Below are 27,881 nucleotides of genomic sequence, written 5' to 3' on the forward strand. Positions count from 1 at the left end.
GTGATGCTTTGTTTGAGGGCCACTTTATATGCTGTGGGGGGGGGGGGGTTGGCAGCATCTCTGGCCTCTGCCCATTAGATGCTAGTAGCGCTCCCTCAGAGTTGTGACAACCAAAAATACCTCCAGACATTGCCAAATGTCCTGGGGATGGCGGGTGGGGGTGGGGTAGGGAGAGGATTGCCCCCAGTTGAGAAATACAATTTGGCAGAAAAAATGTAGAGCAAAATTTCAGCACCGTCCTTGGTGGAAAGGAAAAAGTGGCACCTGATGTGTATAGTTGTCCCCAGTTGGGTCCAGATATTCACAAATTTAGATTAACAAAATTCATGAGGAAGGACCTCGGGTTGTTAAAATAGGTCCTAGGAATGCCATTTTCTTTTCTTAATGGCCTGCTTACATATGCAGGCTGATCAATCAGCCAGGGAACAAAAGCTATCAAGGTAACATTCAAGGGAGACATACATTTATCACCAGATAATTGAACTGACTTTTACCTGTATGTGTGTGCATCTTGTTGGAAATTATGTCTTTACGTATAATTGAATATTCATTTGGTGTACATTGATTAAAGTAATTACATGACTTTCATATAGCCTCAAGAGAGAAAAAAATATTTATGTATGAATATAAGTTTAAATGTCTTGATGCTCTTCAAGGATATTTCTATTATTTTTTTAACCTTAACTAATTTTAAGAAGAAGCAGGCTTAGCAATGAGATTCCTATTTTGATTCAAGCATTTCCTTGCAGACAGTTTCTTAAAGCAGAGGTGAAATTAGCTGAAGGCATGGAACCCATATTAAATGCCTGACACTGCGATCCCCATAATAATTAAGGGCAGAGAGTGATCCATTCGTACAGAGCTGGTTTGCTGCTGCTGATGCGCTGTGGTCCTTACACATCACTATTTTTAGATTCTTTGCAGAAAAAGGAGAGAATACCTGTCTAGGCCTAGTTACCGTGGCAACTATCTTGTGTGACTAAGGAAACCTAAAGAGCATATTGATAATCCATAATAATGTCAAAAGATTTCAGGTTACCAGAGAATGACAGCAAGAAAGATTTCAAAGACACTCGGGTCTCACTGGGAAAATAATGTCTGCTTTCATCACCAAAAAAGCCTGTCACTTGAATGAAAAAAGGAGGCAGAGGACCAGACTGAGCATACTCCCAGATTTATTTACCGCATGTCAGTTTCCATTCAGGACAAGAAGCTTCACCTTTTTTGTTTTTTTCCCTCATCTGAGAGATGACAGTGCTAATGTAGCAAAAGAGAGCAGAAGTGTAATTATAAATACGTATCTAGAATTTGCCTTAAGATGGTGTCTATCTAGTATCCTTGGATAAAGCCTCCTATTATTCCCATTGAAATAGCTTTAGATTAGTGTAAATTTTAAAAACTCACAATACCATGAGCTAAGAATGGCCAAGGATATAATGCAGAATCTGGAAATATTTTCTATGAAGCCAAAGAAACTGGAATTGAAGTCTAAGGAAAATGAAATCTAATAATTTTAGGTTCAAGATCAAACCACAGTAACTGGAAAATGGAATCACAGAAAAGTGTAAGAATAGGTCCTGTTTAAAAAAAAAAATAGGTTCTGTTTTAGGAAATGATAGAATAGCATGTTATCTGACTAAACTGCAAGCACTTAAAAATTATGAACTTGAGGAAAAACAAAACTTGGGAGAGACACCCAAAAGCAGGAAGAAAAGATTGGACCCTTGAAAGAAGAGGAAAGGATTAGGTGATATCTGCCCTGATACCACTTTTCCCTTGAGGACATTCCCCAGTTTTTGTGAGATAGGGAAGGGAGGTACTAGAATACTAGAAGAAAGGCAGATAGCTATAGTCTTATGGGATTTAGGTATAAAAGGTCAGAAGTCTGCACTGTCAAATCACCTGCAAATGAGGGAAGTAAGTTGAAATTCCAGGAAGGAAGGTGGTCCTAAATCCCAAACAGTGGGGAGTTCTAAAATCTAAAAATAAAATTCCTTGAGAAACTTAGTTAAAATCTGAACTGGAAAATGTGGAGAAGAATCCAGTAAAAATAAAAAATTAAAAAAAAAAATAAAAACAACTTAACATACAAAAAAAAAAAAAAAAAAAAGGCCACTGTTAGCAGGGGTCAAAAGACAAAGTAGGCAATAGAAAAAATAGACCTTGAGAGAACCCTGATGAATGAGCAAAGGCTTAAAAGTTTTTATTTAAAATAAAATAAGATTTGAGCAGCTATTTCACAGAAGGAGAGACACCAATGGCCAATAATCACATAAAGACAACATGACTTCCATGATATCCCTGCCAAAAATGTATAATCTGCATCTAATTATGCAGAAATAGGAAAAAAACCAGTTTGAGCACCCGGCTATGGAATACGTCTTCAAAAATGTCAAAGTCAAGAAATGCAAAAGAATGATCCAGATTGAAGGAGACTAGAGAAGCATGACACATAGATGGGGTGTATGGTGCAGGTGGGCTAGGGGAAATCGCTGAGAAGGCCACGGTCAGTCAGCTGGCAGACTGTCAATACCAACACAGTACGCGGTCCTACTTTCCCGAAGTCACATTTCTTAGTTTTGCTGACTGCTGTGGTGATGGTCGAGTACCTGCTGTACAGAGAGTTCACTACTTTATGACTACACGGATTTGTAGCTCGAGAACAGGCAAACTAACCCAGGGTGAAAGAAATCAGGACAGTGACTGCCTCTGTCTGATGAGAGGGGGTTGATTGAAAGGAGCCCTAGGAATGTTCTGGGGTGATGAAATGCTTTACATCGTGCTCATGTGAGTGGTTACACAGTCTAATTATTTAACAAACTCATTCTTACACTTAAGGCTTGTACATTTCACGGTATGTAAACTTCATCTACAGAGAAAAAAGTAATAACTGAAGAAAACTTTACTAAATAGATGAAAAATAGATAAAAAATAAAGATAAGGATAACAATAAAAAAGGTAAAAATAGATAAAAGAAGACGAGTTTTTAGTGTATGTTGTAACAATCAGTGCAGAGAAGTTTGCAGCTTAGCACATCCTGAAAAAAATGTGAATTTTAAGATTAAATGAAATAATATTCCTAAGCATCAATGACGATTATGTACAAAGAATAACAATCACAGCAGCATCTAACTTCTCCATGAATTAAGGCGGGACATGCTGAAGCAGTGTTTACAGTGTTCTAAGGGCAAAGGCACAGGTTCTTCTCTTCCATATTATGAAGTCCTTGTTTTCATCTTTTGTACTAAAGCAAGAGGCTTACAGTCCAAGAACACTGAAATACTCCACTTACCATGAGGGAAAACAAACAAACAAACAAAAAGCATAGATTGGAGGCCTTCTCCAGTCACCCAGGAATTGGAATGGAGTTGACATTCAGGAATTTGCAAGAGGAAAGATGGTAGAGGGCTCAGCACAGCACCCCATCAGGAGAACCCTACATACCGGGCCTCACTGGCCACAGAACTAGGCTTCCAAGTTTCCGGGGGTCTGGGGAGGAGAAACTCTTCGACTCCTTTGGAGTATTAACAGTTACCTTTCTGGGATGGCACTGCGAGGAGGCTTCAGATGTGTTCCTTCATTTGTTTGGCTTTCCAATTTGTCAGTGATGCATTCGTGATTACTACCATACAGTGTGAGAGAGATGGTTCATATATATGATAGATCAACAATGGAGTATGAAAATTTTATCTTTGTTGAAAATATTGGAAATTCCTACGGAAAATTCCCTAAGACTAGAACTTACTTTGCCTGGGATAGTCTGAGACTGTGCCTGTCCTCCTGGCATAATTACTCCTCCTCTCTGTTTCATTCTCAGAAGTGTCCCAGGTTGGATAACCAATTGTATAGCCATCAACTTAAGATACTTACAGAGATATTTAATACACACTGGAAGGCTCAAAGTCTATTTGGCTTTTACCCACCCTCAGAACTTTCATAGACTTTTACATGAACTTAACATTTATCATTAAAACTATAAGGGATGATTTCTTTTTTTATTTAAATTCAATTAGCCAACATATAGTGCATCCTTAGTTTCAGATGTAGAGTTCAATAATTAAAGGATGATTTCTTACAAGAAAATGAATGAGGTGAGATAATCAGTCCCTCAGTCTTTCCTTTATTCCCTGGTGAGCAAGCCCTAATTATCAAAGAAGTGGAAAGTTAACATGACCATATAGAGGGGTGAATTTCCTCTGTGTTTAAAACTTCCATTGGGGATGTAACAGTTCTGGATTGTAGACTTGTTGGGAGCTGACGCTGTGTAACATGGGCGTCTGGATTGCGTAATTGTTCTTCTTATGACAACCAGGAAATATATAAGTAATTAAAGCTTGCTAATACTGTATTTGCCCATTTTGAAAATGTAATCTTGTTCTGCTTGGAATTTAGCTGTATCTCTAAAGCCAGACTTGTTTTTTGTAGTGTTTAATAAGCACTTACACCCACCTCCCAATTGTTAAACAAATAGACTTGGAAGTTGTTTAATTATTTGTATGTGCCACTTCCTTCCATAATTTGTCTTCCCGCAGATGGCACTCCCAAAATTATTTCTGCCTTTAGTGAAAAAGTGGTGAGCCCAGCAGAACCCGTGTCCCTCATGTGCAACGTCAAGGGCACACCCTTGCCCACCATCACGTGGACCTTGGATGATGACCCAATCCTCAAGGGGGGCAGCCACCGCATCAGCCAGATGATCACGTCGGAGGGAAACGTGGTCAGCTACCTGAACATCTCCAGCTCTCAGGTCCGGGACGGGGGCGTATACCGCTGCACTGCCAACAACTCGGCGGGAGTCGTCCTGTACCAGGCTCGAATAAACGTAAGAGGTGCTTGTCAAATCAGCTCCTCAAAAAAACACACATAACTCATTGTAGTGGAGAAGAAGGTTTTTGCATGCACCGAGCTGAGTCTTGGAATGCCAAAACAGATCAACTGTTGCTTCCCATTTCCTCCCCTTTCCTTCTGACTCCAGTATGGCCCTGATTGGGTTAATGTGGGGGGAAAAAATGGCATTTTGGTTTCTTTAGTCAGCTTGCTCTCTTGGTTCCTCTCAGATATGTCCACTTGATCTTTCCTTTCCTGGTTTATGCTCTGCATGCTCTTTCCTTCCTGCTCTCCTTCTGTTCGACTACAGTCACAGTAAACCTTCGTGTACATGGTATTTTAACTGACATTCATAGTGCGACATGACATAACCTCCATCTTCATAACCTACTTACAGAGACAGTTTAAAAATTGAATTGTTACCCATGTTTTCACAAAAACAGCATGACGCTTCAGTGCAGACTAGTTACTTTTTTGATTAAGTCACCTCTTATCTTGTAATTCAAAATGTTTTAACAGAAGTAGTTGATAATGTGCGTTTTTAACACTTCATTCAATTGAAAGTAGTGAAACTAGAAGGAAATAAAGAACTTCTTAGTAGAAAAATCTAAACACAGAAAAAATTGTTTAATTGAAAAAGATGCTTTCCATGAAAATAATCTACACTTTTTTTCCCCTCAAGGAAAAGTGTACTCATTTCCACACATGAGATGTACCCTTAAAGTATTTTCAAGAGTATCTTTGTGTCTCTCTAGGGCCTGCAAGCATTCGACCCATGAAAAATATCACAGCAATAGCAGGGCGGGACACATACATCCACTGCCGTGTGATTGGCTATCCCTATTACTCCATCAAATGGTACAAGAACTCCAATCTGCTTCCTTTCAACCATCGCCAAGTGGCATTTGAGAACAATGGCACTCTGAAACTCTCGGACGTGCAAAAGGAAGTGGATGAGGGAGAGTACACATGCAACGTGCTGGTTCAACCGCAGCTCTCCACCAGCCAGAGTGTACATGTGACCGTCAAAGGTAAGGTTGCACTTACTGTCACCACACAGCCTGTCATGACCGTGCTTTTCCACCAGAACCGTGCTCAGGGGCCGGGGGTCCTTAGAGGATGCATATTTCCAGTAGGACAGTTACAAAGACAGGGATGATAGGGTCCCTCAGAGGTGCTGACCTCTTTATTCTTGCATCTGGATAAGACCTGTAGTTGGTGTAATTTTTTCTTTTCAAGTGGATTTTTGGGTTGGTTTTTCAGAGGTTACGTGTTGTCAGTATTACCATAAAAAAATAGACATCACTGGCGTTGTTATCTAGTGTCTGACAGATCATTTTAAAGCACATACAACTGTTCCTCCACTTACCATGGGATTATGCGCCAATACAATCATGGTAAGTCAAAATGGTAGTAAGTCAAAAATGTGTTTAATACATCTCACCTACCAAACACCGTAGCTTAGTCTAGCCGCCCTGAAACATGCTCAGAATCCTTCCATAAGTCTACAGCTGGGCAAAACCATCCAGAGCAAATCTGACTTTAGAATAAAGTGTTGAATATCATGTAATTTATTGAATACCATTCTGAAAGTGAAGAACAGAAAAGTTGTCCGCTTGAAGAATGGTAGTCAGTATCGGAGGTTTACCCTCCTGACCAAAGGCTGACTGGGGGCTGTGGTCCGCTGCTGCCGCCCAGCATCACAAGAGAATATCTCCTGCATGTCACTAGCTCTGGAGATTCAAATTCAAAAGCACAGTTTCTACAGAATACACATATCACCATCATTAAGTGGAAAAATTGGAAGTTGAACCATCCTAAGTTGGGAACCATCTGAATCTTTCTTTTCCTAAAAACTCCTAAAAGTAAGTTCTTTCAGAATCCAACCGGAAGAGGTTTTCTAATGGATAAGGGCTACAGACAAACTTCTCATCTTGAGTAGTTGAGATGGTCAGAGCAATAATATAGGAATTACGTGATTAAAGGGACCCACCGAAAAATTCCTCGACTTTTAAATGATTCTTTACATCACAGAATCTAACCATCAGATGAATTTGGGGGTCATGCAACTCAATCTCAGTCTTCTTATCGGTAAAGACCACGTAAATGACAAGACCCATCCCAGGACACATGGCCTTGTAGGGACAGACCCTAAGGGGAAGCTGTTTCTTCTATCCCCTAAATCAGTTTCTTCAACTGAATATAAAAAGAATATTTTCAATTCTGGAAATAATCCACATGATGCAGGTCATGAAAATAACTCTAAAACACTACGAAACAATAGCCTTCTGCCTGCTAAGCTATCTGTCTGAGTTATTCCTACATACCGATAATTGTTTTCTAATGTTATAGGTACAGAGTTACATAGGATTCCCTTGGTCATCCCCAACCTTTTTTCTCCCTGCAAACCTCCTCAGTTTACCTCTTCATGATACATATAAACACAGACACACACATACACACGTGTGTACATACAATCTATGTAATATTTTATGTATTCTATGTTATATGTATAATATAATAGATATATTGCACATAAATAATTTTGAATATTTTATTTATTTTTTTAAAGATTTTATTTATTTATTTCACAGACAGAGATCACAAGTAGGCAGAGAGGCAGGCAGAGAGAGAGGAAGGGAAGTAGGCTCCCTGCTGAGCAGAGAGCCTGACGCAGGGCTCGATCCCAGGACCCTAAGATCACGACCGGAGATGAAGGCAGAGGCTTTAACCCACTGAGCCACTCAGGTGCCCCAATAATTTTGAATCTTTTAAAAAGAGCCAGATATCTTTAGAATTTTCTCAAGTCATTAGAATTTCTTAGTAAACCAGACTATGATAGCTACATAAAAGTTCATTTTTGGTTGTATTTATTTCTTTACCATTTATGAAACATCTGCTCGATGCTAGGTTTTACTCTAGGCATTGAGGAAAGCAGGGATGAAAGATAGACAAGCTTCGTCCCCTGTGGCACTCTCCTTCCAATCAAGAGAGATGAACAGTAAGCAAACAGAACAAGTGAATGAACCAGAAAACACTTTATAATACTCAATACAATGTGGAGGAATAAAACATGGTGGTATCTTAAAGATTAGCTGCCCTGGAGAATTAGGAGCGGTATCGGTAAGTGTTTGGCACTTTAGTGTCTTAAAATTCATCAGTCTATCATGCTCTTCGAACGAATATCTTACCCACACCTTGTTTTGTAACATGATAAATTGATCATTTGGAAATTACTGGTTTGCTGAGTTACATGGATCTTTGAAATATCAACAAATTTGTTGAATAAAATCAAATTCTCATCAGAAAAGTCTTTAAGTACTGGGAAGCTAGAGGCTCATAGCAACAGGTACAAGTTTTACAAAATTCTACGTTTTTGCTTAAAAGTTTGAATTTCATTATTTGCAGCAAATACAGTCAGTTGTGATCATAGGAGAGGCAGGCTATATCTTGTGGGTTTTTTGTTTTGTTTCCCTCTAGGACGGTGTCTGCCAGTTGCACAAGCCTGAATAACTATAGCTTTTAGGTAGCCATTCTTGGAGGAAACAATAGAATTCCATGAAAAGAGTGCTTAGAGGAGCTTGTAATTTAAATAAGTCACAAGTGCTTTCCTTCAAGACAACCGTCCTGTGCAGCAGGCAGACAATGCTTTGTGCCTTCTTCCATTTCGTGACACAGATCAGAGAACACTGAAAATGACACCCACTCAAGGTTTAAGTTTTATTTAAAATTATTTTTATGGATTCATCCGAGAAACCAGTTTCAAAAGCAATTAGAATTGGGTGGTGGTAAACAACAGAAGGACGACTCCTGCATTTTGGTGCCACTGCCATGATTTGGGCTAAGGCCCCCGTGGTCTTACCCACTGTGACTTCTGTGTATCCATGCAGAGGTCAAGCCAATGAGAAAACTAAGTAATTTCTTAGTGTTAAAATAACAATGGTTATCTTTTTGCAAACCCCTAAAAATGTTCTCAGGGGTTCCTCGGGGTCTTCAGACTACATTTAAAAAATATCTATTCCAGTGCTATTTCACTTATTTCTAATATTTAACTGTTTTGGATGATGTGTCAAATGAGCTTCTCCACACATTGGCCTTTAACTCCTTGTATGATGATATCTTTCAGGAAAAGTTGCCAGAAGTGTGACCGTTGGATAAATGGATACAGATATTTTAATACCAATTTTTAGGAGACATAAATTCAAACAAAGACCATCTGAATTCTCACTTTTCTTCTTAAAATTTTCTAGACTAGCCTAAATCAATGTATTAACTTGATTCTTTTAACCTCCAGTGACAGAAACCAACTCCAACTAGCTTACACCCCAAAGGAGAATTTATTGGCTTTTATCAACAAAGTTTCCATCATTTTAGGAAACAAATGAATCAAATGGCTTTGTTTTCAGGAATTTATTTTCTTGGGCACCTGGGTGGCTCAGTCAATTAAGTGTCTGCCTTTGGCTCCGGTCATGATCCTGGGATCTTAGGATCAAGCCCTGCATCTGGCTCCCTGCTAAGTGGGGAACCTGCTTCTCCTTCTCCCTCTGCTTGCCACTCCCCCTGCTTGTGCTATCTGTCAAATAAATAAATAAAATCTTTTTAAAAAAGGAATTTATTTTCTTCTAGGTATATAATATATAGAATAATCATTTTCAGGTCCTTGGCAAGGATTGTCAAACAAAAGGAAAATAATATTTTGCACAGTGTTTCATTACAATTGCCTGGCAGGTAATGGCTGGCGGTGGGCAAGGCACTTGTAGGGATTTGGGATTTGCAGAGCTTAACAGGGCAGTCAGGGAAGGCTTCTTTGAGAAGCTGACATTTGATCAAGGACATAGAAGAGGGCAAGAGAGCCAAGCATGTATCTAAGGGAAAGAACATTCTAGACAAAGGGAACATAAAGAGGCAGACTTGGCCACCTGGAGGGCCAGCACAGAGGCTGTGTGGCTGGAACAGAGTGAACACAGGGTAAATTAAGAAGGGTGGGGTCAGAATTAGCAGGACCCTTTCATGTAGGACCCAGTACAGCAGGGATGAACTCTAAGGGGTTGAGTTTTTCCTGAGTGAGATGAAGGGGTTGATCAGATGATTTTAAACAGAGATGTCACAGGGCCTGACTAGATTGCAAAAGGATATGTCTGACTCTTGTGCTGAGACAAAGGACAAGCAGGCCCCTTGCTAGAAAGCTCATGCAGGGGAGAGGTCGGGGCTTAGGCCAAGGAGAGTGCAATGAGGGGGTGAGGAGCAGACAGGTTCTACTCAGTGGGACTGCCTGATGGATTGGATGTGGGTGAAAGAGGGTAAAATTTCAGCCTGAGCAATGGAAAGAAGAGCTCGCCCGTTAGTTGAGTCAGCAGAAGATGCAAGGAAGCCATTTAAGGGAAGAAATCGGGAGTCTACTCTTTGATGTATTGAGGTCGAACTATTAAATGGGTCCACTAAGTAGGCAGTTGGATAGACAGGAGTGGAATTCAGGATGGTGGAATCTGAGCAGTAGATTTGGAGACATTGTGAATAAACAATGTGTAAGTCACAGGCCTATGTGTGACTGTCAGGAGCTGTGGACCTCACTGCAGATTCTCATTCATAGAGGCAGGTTCATCGATGCCTCCGTCGGACTCACATTAAAACCTATTCACCAAGTGTCTGAAGATAAAGTCTGATGAAATTTATACAAGAACTGTTTAAATACAAATCTGCCTTTCCTAGAAGGGGATGATCAATGGATCAACCATGATCCTATGATTGCAAAGAGCAGAAACTCCAATCGGACTGGTTCAATAGCAGTTGTAACAGTGTGAGGAGGGGAGAGGTAGGGATGGAGGTCAAGGTTGCATTACACTAAGCTTTGGGAGGGGCAGATAGCATAAGTCTCAGAAAGGCCTGGTCTAGATATTTTTTTAAATTATTATTTTTAAAAAATTTGTTTGTTTCGGGGGTGGAATCTAGTGATTCATCAGTTGCATAGAACACCTGGTGGTCATCCATCACATGCTCTCCTTAAGGCCCATCTCTCAGTTACCCCATCCCCCCCCACCTCCCCTCCAACAACCCTCAGATTGTATCTTAGAGTTCAGCTTCTCCTATGGCTTACCCCCCTCTCTGTTTTCATATTATTTTATTTTTCCTTCCCTTCCCCTATGTTCATCTGTTTTGTTTCTTAAATTCCACATGAATGAGCTCATTAACATAATACCCTCTAGTTCCTTGCAAATGGAAAGATTTTTTTTGATGTCTGACTAGTATTCCACTGTGTAGATATACCACATCTTCTTTATCCACTCATCTGTCAATGGACATTTGGGCTCCTTCCATAGTTTGGCTGTTGCGGACATTGTTGTTATAAACATTGGGAGGCAGGTGCCCCTTTAGATCACTGTATTTGTATTCTTTGGGGTGCAATTGCTGGGTCATAAGGAAACTCTACTTTCAACTTCTCAAGGACCCTCCATGCTGTTTTCCAGAGTGGTTGCACCAGCTTACATTCCCACCAACAGTGTAGGAGGGTTCTTCTTTCTCCGCATCCTCACCAGCATCTGTCGTTTCCTGACTTGTTAATTTTAGCCATTCTGACTGGTGTGAGGTAGGATCTCATTGTGGTTTTGATTTGTATTTCCCTGATGCTGAGTGACGTGGAGAATTTTTTCATGTGTCTGTTGGCCATTTAATTACCATCTGAAACTTATCTTTGTTCCTTTGGTTTCCCTCTACACATCATTCACTCAGAGCACCCTCTCTATTTGGCAAGAAAACTCTCGTCATCTCTGGATTCACGTGAGCTTTCCCTTATGATTCTGCATAGGGAAATCAGAAGAAGGGACTCTGGGAGTCTCTCTACAGATCACCATCCATTCCTGGACCAATCACTGTGGCCAGAGCCGTGCAGTGTCTGGACAGGCTGCCTGCTTCCACCCATACCCCCTTACTAGGGAGAAGGTTGAACTATTGAAAGAAGGAGGAAAATGAAAATAATAGCCATAGCAAGCTGTCTTAAGATAGTAAATTAAAATATGAACAGGGCTGAGAGTGACTCCTGACTGTGTATTCACTTTACTTAGTAACGGGTGCTCAATAAAAACAAAACAAAACAAAAAAAGGCCCCCACCTGGGTTAAAACCTCAGAAAATAAATTCTATCCAGTGGTTAAGAATTGTCCCCAAAAGAAACCAACCCCAGGGATCAGAAGAATCATGTTAGGTCATGGAAGCCAAGCAAAGACCAGTGATAGAAAGTGTGAGGGAGAGGCGTCTGGGTAGCTCAGCTGGTTAAGCATCTGCCTTTGACTCAAGTCATGATCCTAGGGTCCTGGGATTGAGCTTTGCATCAGGCTCCGCACTCCACGGGGAGTCTCCTTCTGCCTCTCCCTCTGCTCCTTCCCACTGCTTGTGCTCTCTCTCAAATAAATAAATAAAAATATTTAAAGAAAGGGGGAAAAAAAGGAAGTGTGAGGGAAGGTGCCGGATGGAAGGAGGATGTCAGGTGCCGAAACCAAATCAGACGGACAAGGGGACGAAGAAAGTAGAAAGCCCTCAGATGCAAGATGACACTGAAACCAAGCAGATTCCTACGAAACCTATAATAGCCAAGCGAGCAAAGCTGGAGACGTCCCTGGCAGTCTCTAATGGTAGCCTTCTAGATGACAGGTTACATCTCTCCGTGGAGGCCCCCCCCCATAGGAATACCACGCACTAACACAAATTTGATCAGGAAGACTTTAACAGCGGGTTTGCCAGGAAGCCTGGAATACTGTGTTCATTGGTGTTGGTGAGATGTCTATAATCTTTTTTTATGCAGATGTCTGGGCAGAGGAGAGAGCATATCCTTTTGGTGAATCGTTGCTTCAAAACACGATTTAAAAGGAACATTTTCTAAACGAAATACGGTTGTTGGCTACCCCAGCTTACATTTATTCCATCTTTTCTGTGTTGACAGAGGAAACTGTAGTCCCCAAAAGAGGAAATTGCAGGCTGGGTGAACAGGGTTAACCCCACGTAAGCCCGGGACATCCGAGGTGAAAGATTACTGTCTGACATCCCCTTTTATTTATTGACTCACTGGTCATAGTTACCCACTTTGCACCCTAGCAAAGATATTCAATAGTTCAGTTTAAAAGGCCACTTGCACTTCTTGCTTAAGATGGCTTCTAACTTTAAATATATAGTAATAATTATACGCCACGAACAGTTTTAGCCTTTACTCAGATGTCATTAGAAAGGTTGTAACCAGATTGACTTCTGAACACTTACATTTGAATTTTAAAATGTTTGGAAAATGAAATATGTAAATTCAGCCACAGTCCAGTGGCAGGGATTGTAGTCCATACATGCTTCTAAAAGATTAATAACATTTGCTTATTTCAATTATGATAAAGATTATGATACGGGAAAAAATAAGAAATCAACTAAATTGTAGGAAAAGACTGATTTTTTACTCTCTCTGTGAGTCGGTTGGAAAGCAGTCTGTTCTTATTTTATTTACATAAATACAGTTCGATTATCTTTCTGCACAGTGAATATTTTACTCAGATAATTTCAGAGGAGCAAATATGTTGACTCACAAGTTGGTTTCCTTGGAAAGTGGGCCCCTTGTTTCCGTCAGTAATTCCACAAGTGGGGGGAGCACATTGTTTTCCTCTTGCTGCCCAAGGATTCTCTGCTAACTGAACACAGCACTGTGTGTATGTGTTTGTGTGTATGAGTGTGTATTAGATGACATTTGGAAAAAACACTGTTTCTCTTTCTCTCTCTTTTAAGATTTTATTTATTTATTTAAGAGAGAGACAGACAAGTAAGCCCGAGCAGGAGGCAGGGCAGAGGGAGAAGCAGCCTCCTGGCTGAGCAGGGAGGCCGACATGCGGCTTGATCCCAAGACCCTGGGTTCATGACCTGAACCCAAGGCAGATACTTAAACCCCTGAGCCACTCAAGTGCCCCTAAACAATACTATTTTTTAGTTGTGTCCTTTTTGCTAATAGTCTGGGACCTTTGATTATTTTGTAGCATTGACTTACAAAATTTGAAAAAAACCCCAAAACTTCATAGATCAATGTAAACACCATGTCAATTATTGATAATGCCTAAAACTTAAGCAGTTCTGAGTTCTGTTAGCCAACCAGAAGCACAATTTGCTGCTCTCGAACAAGTCGGGAGAAATGAAAGTCAAATTCCCTTTTTTCACTTCATTTCAATTTAACAAGCAGGGTTATATTTAACACATTTCAAAGCATTTTCTTTCTCATTTTAGGTGCCACAGTGAACTTGAACGGTGCCTAATTGAGTGTTTTAATTGCTAGGGACCAGCACTGCCAGGAAAGTTAATTGGCTGCCACATAAAAATGTCACCTTCTATTTATATTTATATAAAACTTTATAGTTTACAAACACTTTCATATGTGTAACCTTAATTAATGCTCACTGTGACTCTGTAATGTAGAGGAAGCATAAGCAGAGAAACAGAACAGAGAGTGAGCGGAAGGCTTGCTCGGAACTGTCCAGTAACGTCGTCAGGATTCAAATACACGCCTTTGGACTCCAGTTCACCCTGTAGTGTGTTTCAGAAAAGTGATTTACGTTGCAGTCGGAAGCCAGGGTGGAAGCCAGGAGGAATTAAGACAAAGAACCTGGGAAGGAAGCTATTACAAGTTTAAGGAGATGATTTAAAAAGGAAGGGAGTGAGATTGTTGATGGTTTGATTTAAGAGAGGGAAAGAGATCTAGTTACGTGGACAAGCAGTAAAAGGGGGAGCGGATTTGGAACGTGAGGGTGGGGTTGGACCCAGGCCACTCCAGAAGTTCTGGTCTGGGTGACGGAGAGGCTGAGACAGGGAACCCGCAGTGTTAGTGGCTTGGGCAAGGCTTACAGACGGTAGGGTTTGGTTAAAAGCATCTGGACCAGCCTCCTGGATTCAGACCATAGGAACTCTGAAATGCAGATTTGGAGGGTTCACATTAGTAGAGAGAGGGGGAGAGAGAGAGAGAGTTGGCACCATAGGTGGTCAAGAGTGTCTGAGAAGCACCAAGCTTTCAGAATTATTTTTCCTGAGTTTTTAAAATAAACGTTTGCCAATAACCCGATGAGACGCTGCTGCTGGACTCACAGCAAGAGCCATCACCAGCTTCAGCTCCTTCCGATTCTGTTTTCACCACGGTCTTTGTAGCACTTTCCCTTCCTGATTTAGCACACGCCTTTCTCGTGTCTTGCTCCGAAGCGAGGGAAGCATAGGTGTCATAGGCAGTATGTCCAGCTGAACACTAGTGACCCTCTGTGTTCAGCAGGGACCAGGTTCTGCGCAGTCTGACCTACGGATTCTGCCCCAGCACGGCACTTTATTGTAGGCAGCACCTGCTCTGTGACCATAGCGGTCTGGCAGTGTTGCCGGGGCTGCAGCTGGGGAGGTTAATGCCCAGTTAAACATGGGGTCCGCTCCCATCTCTGAGTGAGCAACCAGGAGTGCTGTATGCTGATGACATTGCTTTTCAGGAGCTCCTGATGGCTGATGTCACTCAGCCTGGGCAGAGGCACAGCTCCATGCGCAGAAACAACCTGGGCAGCGGATCCCACTCCCACTTCCCGTTCCCAACCCTTGCCCCTTTGCTGTTCCAGCTGGAGGCCTCCCACGTGTCTCCTGTTCTAACCAGGCTCAGAACCAACTTCGCTCAGGGATGGAGTTCTTCTTTCTCTCTTCCACCGGCTACTGGAGTCACTTACACATCTGTTGGTAGAACATGTGGTGTTTCAAGCTAGTTTTCTCTTAAAGGTGCCTCATTAAAATTGAGCAGTGTTTCATTTAGGGTCTTGTTTGTTGGGTCTGGTGTGGCCCAAGTTGTAGTCATTCACAAAATGTTTATGTGGATTTTCAGCAACTCCTTAGGGAAGGTGTAGTTTCTATTATGAATAATATGGGAGAAATTAGATCTGGTAGAGGAATGTAGGGGAAGACATTAAATGTGTAATCCTTTTGTGCAATTTTATGGTTTCAAATGGGAATTTATAGTCCTTTGGTTAGTTGTTTTGAAGATTTTATTTATGTATTTTTGCAAGAGAGCAAGAGAGAGAAAGCACACATGAGTGGGGGAAGTGAGAGAAGGAGAAGCAGACTCCATGTCGAGCAGGGAGCCTGATGCAGGACTTGATCCTAGGACCCGGGATCATGACCTGAGCCGGAGGGAGACGCTTCACTGACTGAGCCACCCAGATGCCCCTTAGTTAATTTAATATTCCAGTGTGACAGAAGAAGGCTGAAGAGGTGGGGGGCTTTCAGCACTCCTCCTTGTGCAACTACCAAGGAGGATCCCTGATTGATGGGCTCACTCCCGTGGCTGAGGACTCACACTCTCAAGTTCTTGCAGGAGAGAACTACTCCCCTTAGGTTAGGGGGTCAGAATTGAGCTCCAAAATCCCCTGGCATGTCTTCTTCAGATGGGTTTGTCCTGGGGGTAGAAGCTCTTATAATTCCCCTTCCACTCTAGAAAAATGAAGCTGATACATTTCTTTAAGGAAATACTTCATTAATTTTATTTATTTATTTATTTATTTTGGAAATAGTATCTCAAACTGTTTTTCTCTAAGTAGAAGAAAAGAAAAAGATTGTGTGTTGGATTTTTTTTTAAGTCAAAGATTGCAGTTTCGGGACGCCTGAGTGGCTCAGTTGGTTAAGCAGCTGCCTTCGGCTCAGGTCATGATCCCAGTGTCCTGGGATCGAGTCCTACATCGGGCTCCTTGCTTGGCAGGGAGCCTGCTTCTCCCTCTACCTCTGCCTCTGCCTGCCTCTCTGTCTGCCCATGCTCGCTCGCTCTCTCTCCCTCTATCCCTGACAAATAAATAAATAAAATCTTAAAAAAAAATTAAAAAAAAAAGATTGCAGTTTCTACTCAGTGAAAATTAAGATTATAGGAGAAATCATGTTTTGCTATACTGGTGCTGGTTAAACATGGAAACTTGGAGAAGGAGACAATTAAGTAGAGATGAGAAAAAGAAAGAATGACAGGAAAATTATTACAACTTCCCTGCCTAACCCATAATCAGTCTTTTTGCAAATATACACAAATGTATGCGTACCTACACACACACATAACACACTGTAAAAGACCCTCAGGTAGTGCTTAACCAATAATGCTCCGATGATATTTCAAGTCAGCGAAAACACTTCTCAATTATTTAAGATCATGCAGTAGGATCTTTTGTGTAGATTGGTACGTAACACAACGGTGTAAGTCTGTGCACACGTGATACATGACATAAATAATATGTGTGTGTTTTATTTGTATATAACTATAAAACAGACTCATGGGTTAATGCCATGCATAAGTAGTGTATTATATCCATACCTAGATAGACATGAATAAATATAGAGATGCCTACATAGCATTAAGAGATGGTAGAAAGATAGAGCCCCAGGGAGGTACGTGAACGTGGAGTTCACGTGCACGAGACAACCATGTGGTACTCACCTTGCCCATTTTTCCAGACTCTTCTCTGCAACCACTCCAGGCACTGAGCCCGACTGATTCTGTGCAGCCCTAAGCTCCACACAGTTCCTCCTCCTGCTGGATACAAATCTGCCTTCTCTCGCGGTTCCTTTTCTCTCTGGTCCCATTTTCCCCTCCAGGGCAGCACTGAACATCAGCTCTCATCCTCCATGTCGGCTAAAGAAGGCCAATGCTGAGCCTTTGCTTCCAGCAGTCTGTCTCTAACGTGAGAGTGGACGGATGTGCCACCTCCTCTCAGAGAAACCTAGCCCTCCAGGCATTTTTTAATGCCCGGAAGAGGGGAATGGGAATGTCGCCACCATCCTGAAGATAAGCATTCTTTCACATAACCCGAAGCCTACTGGGAAGTCACTCCTTTGGGCTCGTGAACAAAATCCCCCAGAGGTGCTGCTGACTGTCCCATTGAGAACTTCGGTTTTGTCAGTATTTGCTTTATGCCCTATCATTATCAGTAGTTTATACATGTTCCACATTTTGCTTTACTTGAATTTATCTTTTTATTTTTTAACTACCCACCAGTTTTGCTATCATTCCTTCTGGTCTTGTCCGCACTTCCTCATGTGCATACTTAATAGGCTTATTTTTTAAATGTATATTTTATTTTTTTAAAGATTTTATTTATTTATTTGAGAGAGAGAAGAGGTGCTGAGCAGGGGGAGGGAAAAGGAGAAGCAGACTCCCTACTGGGAGCCCAAGGTGAGGACGCTCGATCCCAAGGCCCCAGGATCATGCCCCGAGCCAAAGGCAGATGGCTAACCTACTGAGCCACACAGGTGCCCTTAATAGGTTTATTTCAAGTCTACTTTTTATGCCCTTCTGAAGATATACATATAAATGTGTACTAAAGCATGAAAAGTAAACCCTTGGGCTTTCCTCCAGCCCTTTGTCTCTGTGTGTGGTACACGATGAAGATCCTTGTTGGTGAGCCCATGCGTGATATTAACTTAGTGTCCCCAGTGATGGCAGAGCGCTCTCCAAAATACCAGTTTACGCTGCCACCAGCCACCCAGGAGAGGTCACATTTCCCCGTATCTCTGCTCCACATCTCCCCATATCTCTGGATATCATCTGCCTTTCCAAGTGCTGCAAATCTAAAGAGCGTAGATTTTATTTTAATTTGCTTTTGTTCCATTCCTAATGAGCTCGAGCATGACCCTCTTCATATTCTTATTAGTTATTTGGGAGTCTTATCTATGGATTTTCTTTGCTCGTTTTACCATCATTCTTCCTGCTTCGCTTGGTTCCTTCACGTATCTCTTCTTACACAGAAATTGTTGTGAGTATCTTTGTCAAGACTGTCTCTGGGCTCTCCGCTTCACCTTTGATTGTCTTCCGTGGGATCTGGATCAAGAGGTCTCTGAGTTCCTTGAAGATCTACTCCAACATTATTTTCTGTACTCACTCTACGTTTATATTTCCGCTGTCCACATTCAGGTCTTCCATCCACACTGAGGGTGGGAGATACAGTCCAAGTAGGCATCAATTTCTTCCTTCTCTATATAGTGAGCCAGTCTTCCTAATATCATTTATTAAATAACCCACACTTCCCTCTCTTCGTCACCCACCAAGACTCTATGGAGGTGTCATCAGAGATGATTCTAGTTCTGTGGAAGGTACTGAAACTTTCTCGATGCATGTTTCATCTATTTTTTTAAGTTTGTCTTTTTCTTATATTTGTCATTTTCTTATATTTGTGGCAGATAAATATGTCTGTATGTGTTCAATTATGTTCAGTAATTGTGTTATGTCTCATCTCTATGTTTTTTAAGTTCCTTTATTGATCAATTATCAAACAGGTGTTAATGTAACTAAATGTCGTTGTTGATTTACCTATTTTCTGCCATAATCTCTGATTTTTTTGTCTTGACTTATATAATTGAAAAGTTTCTCTTTTTGCCTACCTCCTTTTCACATCTTCCTGGTAGATTTTCCCCATTTCTTCAACTCCTGTTTTTCTGTAGCCGTTTGTTTGAGGATGTTGCATGGATCCAGTTTTTAGTGGTGTGTGTATGTGACATTTGACACATAATTAACACCTATGTGTTTACTTAAATTAATCTTCTATCAAAGCTATGTTAGATTTTACATCTATCAATAGTCCCATATTTTCCATTTACTCTTTTTTTCCTGTTCTCTGCCTTTACCCTGTACCACGTAGACTCACTCAAGTACCGGTAGTTAGATTTACAGTATGATCTGTTTATCCTAAATGGTCACAACTATGTTACAATCGTATTTTCATACATAGGAAGTTCTTTTCCCTAATTATTCAGCTCAGTCACAGAATTTGTTAATTTTTTTCCAGAAAGAATTACTTATTTTTTATGTATATTAATCTAGGCATGCAGAGAAAACATCTTGGTTTTTCAGACCCGAATTTTCACGTCGTCTCGGAGTGATGACAACATGTGGAGGATTTCACTCTGTATCCTTCATTCACTCAAGGACTCAGAACCTGTAACTGCTGAACCCACCTCGCCTGAGTCCTCACCAAGAAAACACTGAAAGGAAGCAGAGAGTGGTGCACTGACACACAGCTATCCTAACTGTCTGGAGAGCCAGTTCTGCAAAATTATGCAGATGTGAATATTGTGTAGAGAGAACACAGAGGGATGATTATGCTATCTGTCTGTTTTCGGGCACTGAACAATACTGTTCCTTCATTATATCACTAACTCAGCGCCCTGAAACTTATCAAAGTAATTGAATTGACTTAGAGCTTTACTGAAATAGTGTATCTACCTTTTTATCCCCTTGCTTCACTATGACATAGTTCAGCATTATTTTAGAGGGACGGAGAGAGAATCCCAAGCAGGCTGAACGCCCAGTGTGGAGCCTGGTGAGGGTGGGGCTCCATCTCATGACCTTGAGATTATGACCTAAGCTGAAATCAAGAGTCAGATTCTCAACCAACTGAGCCACTTAAGTGCCCCATATTTTAACATTTTGCTCAAGAAATGCAGCAACTTGAAGTCAGTTGTAATTAATAACCAAGTTTCTAAAGAAGGATGACCTTTTCTAAGTGTCATGGAAAATAATTCTCAAGTAAATAACCTTTTATCACTGATAATCCTTGTAAGAAAAGCTGCTTGGGAAGCGGAGCTACGTTTTAAAATGAATGCCAGTCCTTTTATGAACCTTGCCTATCTCTGTCATGTAGCCTTTCTGTCATCCTCTCTGGTTAGAGTCACCTGGCTTTGCTTCCATCGACACAAACACAAGTAAAATAATTGCAACCCATCTAGGTGAGTATTTTCTCTACCTAGATTAGTGAAACACAAGCTAGGCTTCATTTTCTTTCTTTCTTTTTATTCTCTTTTCTTTCTTCCTTTTTTTTTTTTCTTTTTAGCATGCTCTAGGATTTTATTTTATTTTATTTTTAAACTTTATTTTATTTTTTTTTCAGTGTTCCAAGATTCATTGTTTATGCACCGCACCCAGTGCTCCATGTAATACGTGTCCTCCTTAATACCCACCACCAGGCTCACCCAATCCCCCATCCCCCTCCCCTCCAAAACCCTCAATTTGTTTCTCAGAGTCTAGAGTCTCTCATGATTCATCTCCCCCTCTGATTTCCTCCAACTCACTTCTCTCCATCTCCCCATGTCCTCCATGTTATTCCTTATGCTCAACCATAAGTGAAAACCATATAATAATTGACTCTCTCTGCTTGACTTATTTCACTCAGCATAATCTCCTCCAGTCCCATCCATGTTTATGGAAAAAAAAAAAAGTTGGGTATTCATCCCTTCTGATGGAGGCATAATACTCCATTGCATGTATGGACCATATCTTCTTCATCCATTTGTCTGTTGAAGAGCATCTTGGTTCTTTCCAAGTTTGGTGATTGTGGCTATTGTTGCTATGAACATTGAGGTACAGATGGCCCTTCTTTTCACATCTGTATCTTTGGGGTAAATTTTCTTTTTAAATATCTTATTTAAATTCAATTAATTAACATATAGTGTATCATTATTTTCTGAGGTAGAGGTCAGTGATTCATCAGTCTTATATAATATCCAGTGCCCATTACATCACATGCCCTCCTCAATGACCATCATTTAGTTACCCCATTCCCACCTCCCTTAAAGCAACCCTCAGTTTGTTCCCTAGAGTTGAGTTTCTCATGATTTGTCTCCCTCTCTGACTTCCTAGATTTCATTTTCTTGACACCATGATGACTCAAATAGCTTTTCTTTAACGTTCAGAGATGCGGGTTAGTTTGGGTTCATCAGAAAACTACTCGGTTTTATTACCAAGTCGTTCTGTGTAAACTTGCTACTGCCCTGAAGCAGGGGAGAAGTAACCTAGCTTCCTCCTCAGTCCAAGGTGACTCTAATTATTAAATACAGAAATTCTCATGAATTCTTAAGTTGTTCGTTATTTTTAAATGTTAAAGAAAGTACTTATTTCATCATGACATAGCTATGGCCATGAAACACCTTCTATGAAGAAACATCTCCCATGACTAGGGATTAGAATCTTTCCCCAAACCACCCAGATCCTTCCACACAGCCTGTTGTAGCCATTGGTGAAAAGAGCAGAGATGACCTGTTCTTCCTGAAAGTGCTTTTGAAGGAAATGCTGTCATCCTTCTCAGAGATAGTTTTAGTGTTTTTCCCTGCCCAAATTCCATGCAATTTGTCTTTCCTCTTCTTTATGTGTGACTTGTAACTTTCCAGCTGATGGGAACAACGGTTCCTGTTTCTCATTATAATTCTACATTATGCCTTAGGATTTTTTTCTTCCTAAAATGCTTTAATTATATTTTCTCCCATGGGCTTAATTGATAATTTTTAGCCATTCTGGGGGTAAAAGTTATTTTTCTTACCTTTCTACTTATGTTGTCCTATTTATGGTTCTATGGTTCTCACAATCTGTAAAGTCCGAAGTACTTTGTTCAGAAAATCATTATAGAAGAGTTATTTGCCCTTGCCTCTGATTTATTCCAAAGTTACACTATTTTTGTGTCAGCTGAACCACTCTGTTGGCTGGTGTTCAGGTTAAGGACCTTATGCTTCAGACCTCATCTGCTGGGAACCCTTTATCTGGCGCATGCAGGGTGTGTATATGGTTGGGCTCCCAGACATATGTGTGTTCTGATTTATATTTACCATGCTCTTTAGTATTTCTGAACTGACACTTTCGGGAGTTCTTGAGCTCTGATTCCAATATTAGCACTGAATTCTTACTTGCTTTATTTCTGTTTGACATATTTTAGTGAGCTTATGAATATGCATAACCTCATATGAAAGACAAAATTTCAGTACTGGACACTGGCTGAATTTGGGACACCTAAATCAGTACAGACAAACCACCAAATAAACACAGCCTTTTTTTTTTTTTTAAGGTAATGAGCAGTAATCTTATTTCTGAGATTTATTTATTTATTTTAGGGAGAGAGCGAACGAGCACATGAGTGGGGAGGGACAGAGCAGAGGGAGAGAGAAACAGAGAGAAAGAGACTCCCCACTGAGCATGGGGCCCAGTGCAGGGCTCATTCTCACAATCCTGAGATCATGACCTCAGCTGAAACCAAGAGTCATATGCTCAATGGACTGAACCCCCCCAGACACCCCAGTAATCTTAAAATTACACTTTCAAACTATTTTTTCCTGGCTTCTATCAATGACAGAATATTTCTATTCTGCAGGAGAATAGGAAAATACTATCAATCAAATACAGAGAGCTCTTATTAAAAGAGAACCCAGCACACATGATGTTTATCCTCTGGTTACAATTTGAAATGAATAAAAACAAGATGGTGGATGGATGGATGGACAGACGGATGGATGGGTGGATGGATGGAACATGTACTGGCAGGGTTACAAACCGATTTGGTTTTGTTATTAACAGTAGATGAATTTCATCTTTTGGTGAGGCAAACTTGCAGGTTCCGCTCTAGGAAGCAGTCTCTAAAAGAGAATTTGGTGTGCAAGGTGTTTATCTAAGAGTACACCCAACAATCAACACTGTGGAAGGAGGGCAGGGAAGAAAGACTGGGCACAGGGAGGAGGTGCAGTATGACACAGTCTGATGATAGCCATAGCATCCCTGCAGGGAGCTCCCAAGAAAGAAGGTTCCTTCAGAGCTGTTGTGAGCATAATTTCCCTCCTCAGTCAGTCATCAGATGTAGCCACCCCAGAAAGAGCCTGTCCTTCCAGAGACGGCTCTCTGTACCTGGAACAGTCTTCAGAGTGGCTGATCACTAAAGAGTGCTACCTTTCATCATTCCCAGAATCTGGGGGACACATCCTCTCCTGAAAAGGAATCTGGGCCACTTGTCTCCATATGCATCAATTTCTGCCACTCACATAGATGCCAAACAGTTAGAGATATGCATCTTAAACACTTTTCCTAAAAATATATTTTCCTTACATTGATCCCTCTTTCCATAATGACATTAGTCCAACATTTCAAATAAGAAACAAAAAGGGGGGCGCCTGGGTGTCTCAGTCATTTGAACATCTGTCTTTGGCTCAGATCCTGATGCGGGGTCCTGGGATGGAGCTCTGCAATTGGGCTCCCTGCTTAGTGGGCAGCCTGCTTCTTCCTCTCCCTCCGCCCCTCCCCCTCATGCTCTTTCTCTTGCTCTCCCTCTCAAATAAACAAAACCTTTTAAAAAAAAGAAATGAAAAGGATCACAGTGTATGATGATAGTCTAATTGAACTAGACTTTTGTCATCAAAACAATTTGTAAGCCAGAGAACTTCTTTAGATTCCTGTGATTTCTTTAATTTATTTGGGTAATATCTGTGCCTTTACTGTTAATGAGCTGGAGTCAGTGGGAGGACCTACAGACCAATAACTATGGCACAGCAGCAGGTAGCAGATGCCTTGAAAAGGAAGCAGCACGGGGTGAGAAATATTTCAGCTCACTGTGGGAGAGCAGTGGATAGACAAATAAGAAAAGCACTGATTTCCACATAACACCATCAGAGAAATATGCATGTGTGAGATCTTTTAGAAATACGGAAGATGACATCTAGCCAGTTCTGTGGGTGAGGTAGGATCGGAAGTCTGGATTTTGGAAAGCTTCCAAGAGCAAAAGAATGGAGTCTCAAAGGGATCTGGAGCTTGAAAAGGTCTCTGAAGTAGCTAACGAATGAGTTGAGTACTCACATCATAAGATGGTAGGGCTGAGAATGGTGTCCAGGTGGGTTGGGGGGCAGAACTAGGGGGTGGGCATAGTTCCCTACATGCAGAGTCAATAAGGTTGAAACAAAAAGTCTCCAGTGGAGACAAGCAGCATGAGTCAGCGCAGAGACAGGCATCAGATCTTGTAGTGTTTGTTAACTTCTATTTGACCCTAAAATGGTGAGGCAGAGGGATATAAGCAGAAGAACAGGCTCACAATTGTGTTTTAGGACATTAATCTGGTTGACGTATCTAAGATGGATTACCATGCAGAAAGATTAAAAAATCAGAGAGCCCCATTATGGCACAGTTGAAAAAGTTTTAATAAAACGTGATGGTTGTATATTTGGAAGAAAAGGAGCCAGACCAGGAGATACTGAGAGAGGAATTTGAAGAGACACAGCAGTCCACGGTCGGTGGCTGGAGAAAAGAGAAATGCATGACTAAGAAGGCTTTTCTCATTCTGAGCTTCCTGCAGCTGGGAGGTTTTGTGACAGGAAGAGAGCATGGAAGATGAAGCTTCAAGGGAAACCCAGTACATTTGGTTTGGGAGTTGAGATGCTTCTGGGACATCAAGATGATGACAGTAGCAGACAACTAAACAAGCAGGCCTGAAACTTGAGAAGGAGTTTGGTTGAAAATGTAGATGGGGGAATCAGAGGCATGGAGCTTACATCCCGAGTGGGGGGTAGATGAGGTCATCAGAGAAACAGGAAGGAAGCAAGGCCAGGACGGGGTACCGGGGAAAGGGGTTTCCACCAGTGTAGGATCAGTAGGCCTCCAGCGAATTGCTGAACCACTTATTTAAGGTTTTTAACCTCTTTATAACTTGTTGTATAAATTTTTGGATGAATGAGGCACCCACCTTCATTGTCCTTTTGCCATGGGATCTATGAACTCATAGTCTCATAAAACACTTGTGTGTGTGTGTGTGTGTGTGTGTTTAAAGATCTTATTTATTTATTTGACATACAGATAGGCAAAGAAGCAGGAAGATAGAGAGAGGAGGAAGCAGGCTCCCTGCTGAGGAGAGGGCCTGATGCAGGGCTCAATCCCAGGACCCTGAGATCACAACCTGAGCTGAAGGCAGAGGCTTCAACCCACTGAGCCATCCAGGCACACACTTGTGTGTGTTTTATAAACACCAATAAGAAGGAGAGATGGTGGCATTTATTATTCCCGAGAACATATTATTGTTTTTTTTAATTAACTTAGAAATAATTTCAAATTATATTTACTATATTAATAATTGAACAAACTTAATTCTAATTATATATATATGATTATATATACATAAAGTTATATATTGTTAATGAAATTACATACAACAGTGTCTATATATATAATTAGAATTAAGTTCAATTATTAGTGTGGTAAATATAATATATATAAATAATTTTATATAATTATTAATATATATTATACATAACATAATATATATTATATATAGAGAGAGAGAGATACAGACAGACAGATACACCTAGAAGGGCTTTTACAGGAACCCACATTTATGTGGACATGTGGAAGACTCTGATTTCTCAAGCATCTTCTGGCCCCAATAACCTTCTTACTCCCACATCATGCCCTCCTGAATTTGGCCTCACACCCATCATTCTCCAGCAGACACAGGCCCAGCACTAGCAATACAATTCATAGTGAGTTAGGAGCAGCTCTAGCTCAGGAGATCAAGCTCACATAACTGTTCTCAATTGGCCCAGATGGCCATACTGAAGAAGCAAGGATAGGTTTGAATTTATCTCCCCAACTCACCCTACCAGTAGGAGGTAGTGAGCTCAGCAGAACCTCAAGTTAGAAGTCCTGAGCCCTTACACTAATCAGACCGTGAAACACAGCCTTACCTTTGTCCTTATCATCATCACATTATTATATTCTGGATCTATTTCCCTTTCCACTCATAACTTCAGGCTTGTCTAATGTCCAGTGTAAACCCACGCTCATTGTCACCTTTACAAGGTATTTTCAAAAACTATTATGCAGTTAAATGTACAAGACACTATTTATTCCTCTAATTGTGGGAAGTAAAGATAAATTCAATATGACTTCTGCCTCCTGGGTCACTCTACTTAAGGAAATACGCATGTGCACAGACTGCCGTACTCACATTATACTCACGTGCCATTCTGGATACTTTCTACTATAGAGTCTTGAACAGGAGACTCTTGGAGTGGGTGGTGAAGAGTTTAATCATGTTGTTGAACAGAGTAGAGAACTATGTGGCATAGGGCCAGTAATCTATAATTTTGGAATCCAAAACATGTTGTCAAATAGCAGAATTGGACAAATAACAGGTCTTATGGGTGGAGAGACGGTTGAGTGATGTACTTAACTCACAAGTCACACACACACACTCATCAACCTTGTGATTTGAGAGCCACAGCTTTCATTTCAGGGGACAGTATGGGCCTGGGAGCCTCTGCCTGTCCTGGGCAAGTCTAGTGGGAGACAGGCACCAAAGATGTCATTGGGACTGAACTCGCAGAAATCAGCTGTGGGATTCGCATTCCCATAATGGGCAGGACTTGCAGATGCAAGTTGTGGACATTTCATGAAGCATGCAAGGTATAAAACATGAAAACTTCTTGAAGGACAAGAGAGAGCTTGTTGAATGGAATGGGGAAAAGGAGCTGGGAAGATGAGAATATCCTTTGCTGTAGCCCAGAACACTGGCTTGAGGCAGGCTCTTTGAGCAGTCTGAGAGCGGGAGCTGTCAACCTGGGGATTATATGGAGGACCAGGGCATTAAGGTACCACTAGAGAAGAGATGATGAATGTGGAGTTAATGAAATTGTACACAACAGTGTCAGTACAGCCTCCACATGTCTCAACTCCATGTAATGTATTTGATTTTTTTCCCAGTGTTCGAACTGTGGGCTCTGGATCAAAAAAAAAAAAAAAAAAAAAAAAAAAAGCGAGAGAGAGAGAGAGAGAGAAATTAGGGAAAGGAAAGAGAGAACACTGCAAACTGAGCAGCTTCTGTGCACCCCTGGTCCTCTGCCTGCATGTTACAGGAAGCCTCCACCAACACTCATGAATTGTATTCCTTGTCATCACTTTATACATGAAAAAACAGAATTGCAGACATAGAGAAAGTGGACCAGGAAGACACTGCAAATTACCCAAGTTTGGCTGACACCCAACTCATGTTTCATTTCCTATGTCATACTTCTCTCTGGGATGAAAATAAAAGCTCCCTTTTTCCCATGTGGGGGAAGAATATACAGTTAATTCTTGAGGGACAAGACATAGAAATGTCTTAGCCTAACTCAACATTCTCGTTAAGAATTGAGAAAGAGAAAGAGTTGAAATGAACATTTGGCTGGATTCACTGGCTCCCAACTGCCTAGGAGAGAGGAGCCCCACTGGCACAGAGAATGGTATCAACAGACCTGGTAATCAGTGACATTTAGCAG

The 27,881-nt window shown here is 41.1% G+C and overlaps 1 protein-coding gene across 2 annotated transcripts in view; it reads left to right on the forward strand.

Moving 5' to 3' along the window:
• Positions 1 to 27,881, forward strand: part of DSCAM (DS cell adhesion molecule) — a 745,695-nt gene that overhangs the window by 450,152 nt on the left and 267,662 nt on the right. For both annotated transcript variants that reach the window (XM_082722200.1, XM_082722199.1), the window contains exons 7-8: positions 4,533 to 4,829; positions 5,583 to 5,858. In XM_082722200.1, coding sequence (XP_082578326.1) covers positions 4,533 to 4,829; positions 5,583 to 5,858 — 573 coding nt within the window. The remainder of the gene's footprint in view (positions 1 to 4,532; positions 4,830 to 5,582; positions 5,859 to 27,881) is intronic.

This window comes from Mustela nivalis, assembly GCF_964662115.1.
Source record: "Mustela nivalis genome assembly, chromosome: 1".
In the NCBI taxonomy this organism is placed as follows: domain Eukaryota; kingdom Metazoa; phylum Chordata; class Mammalia; order Carnivora; family Mustelidae; genus Mustela; species Mustela nivalis.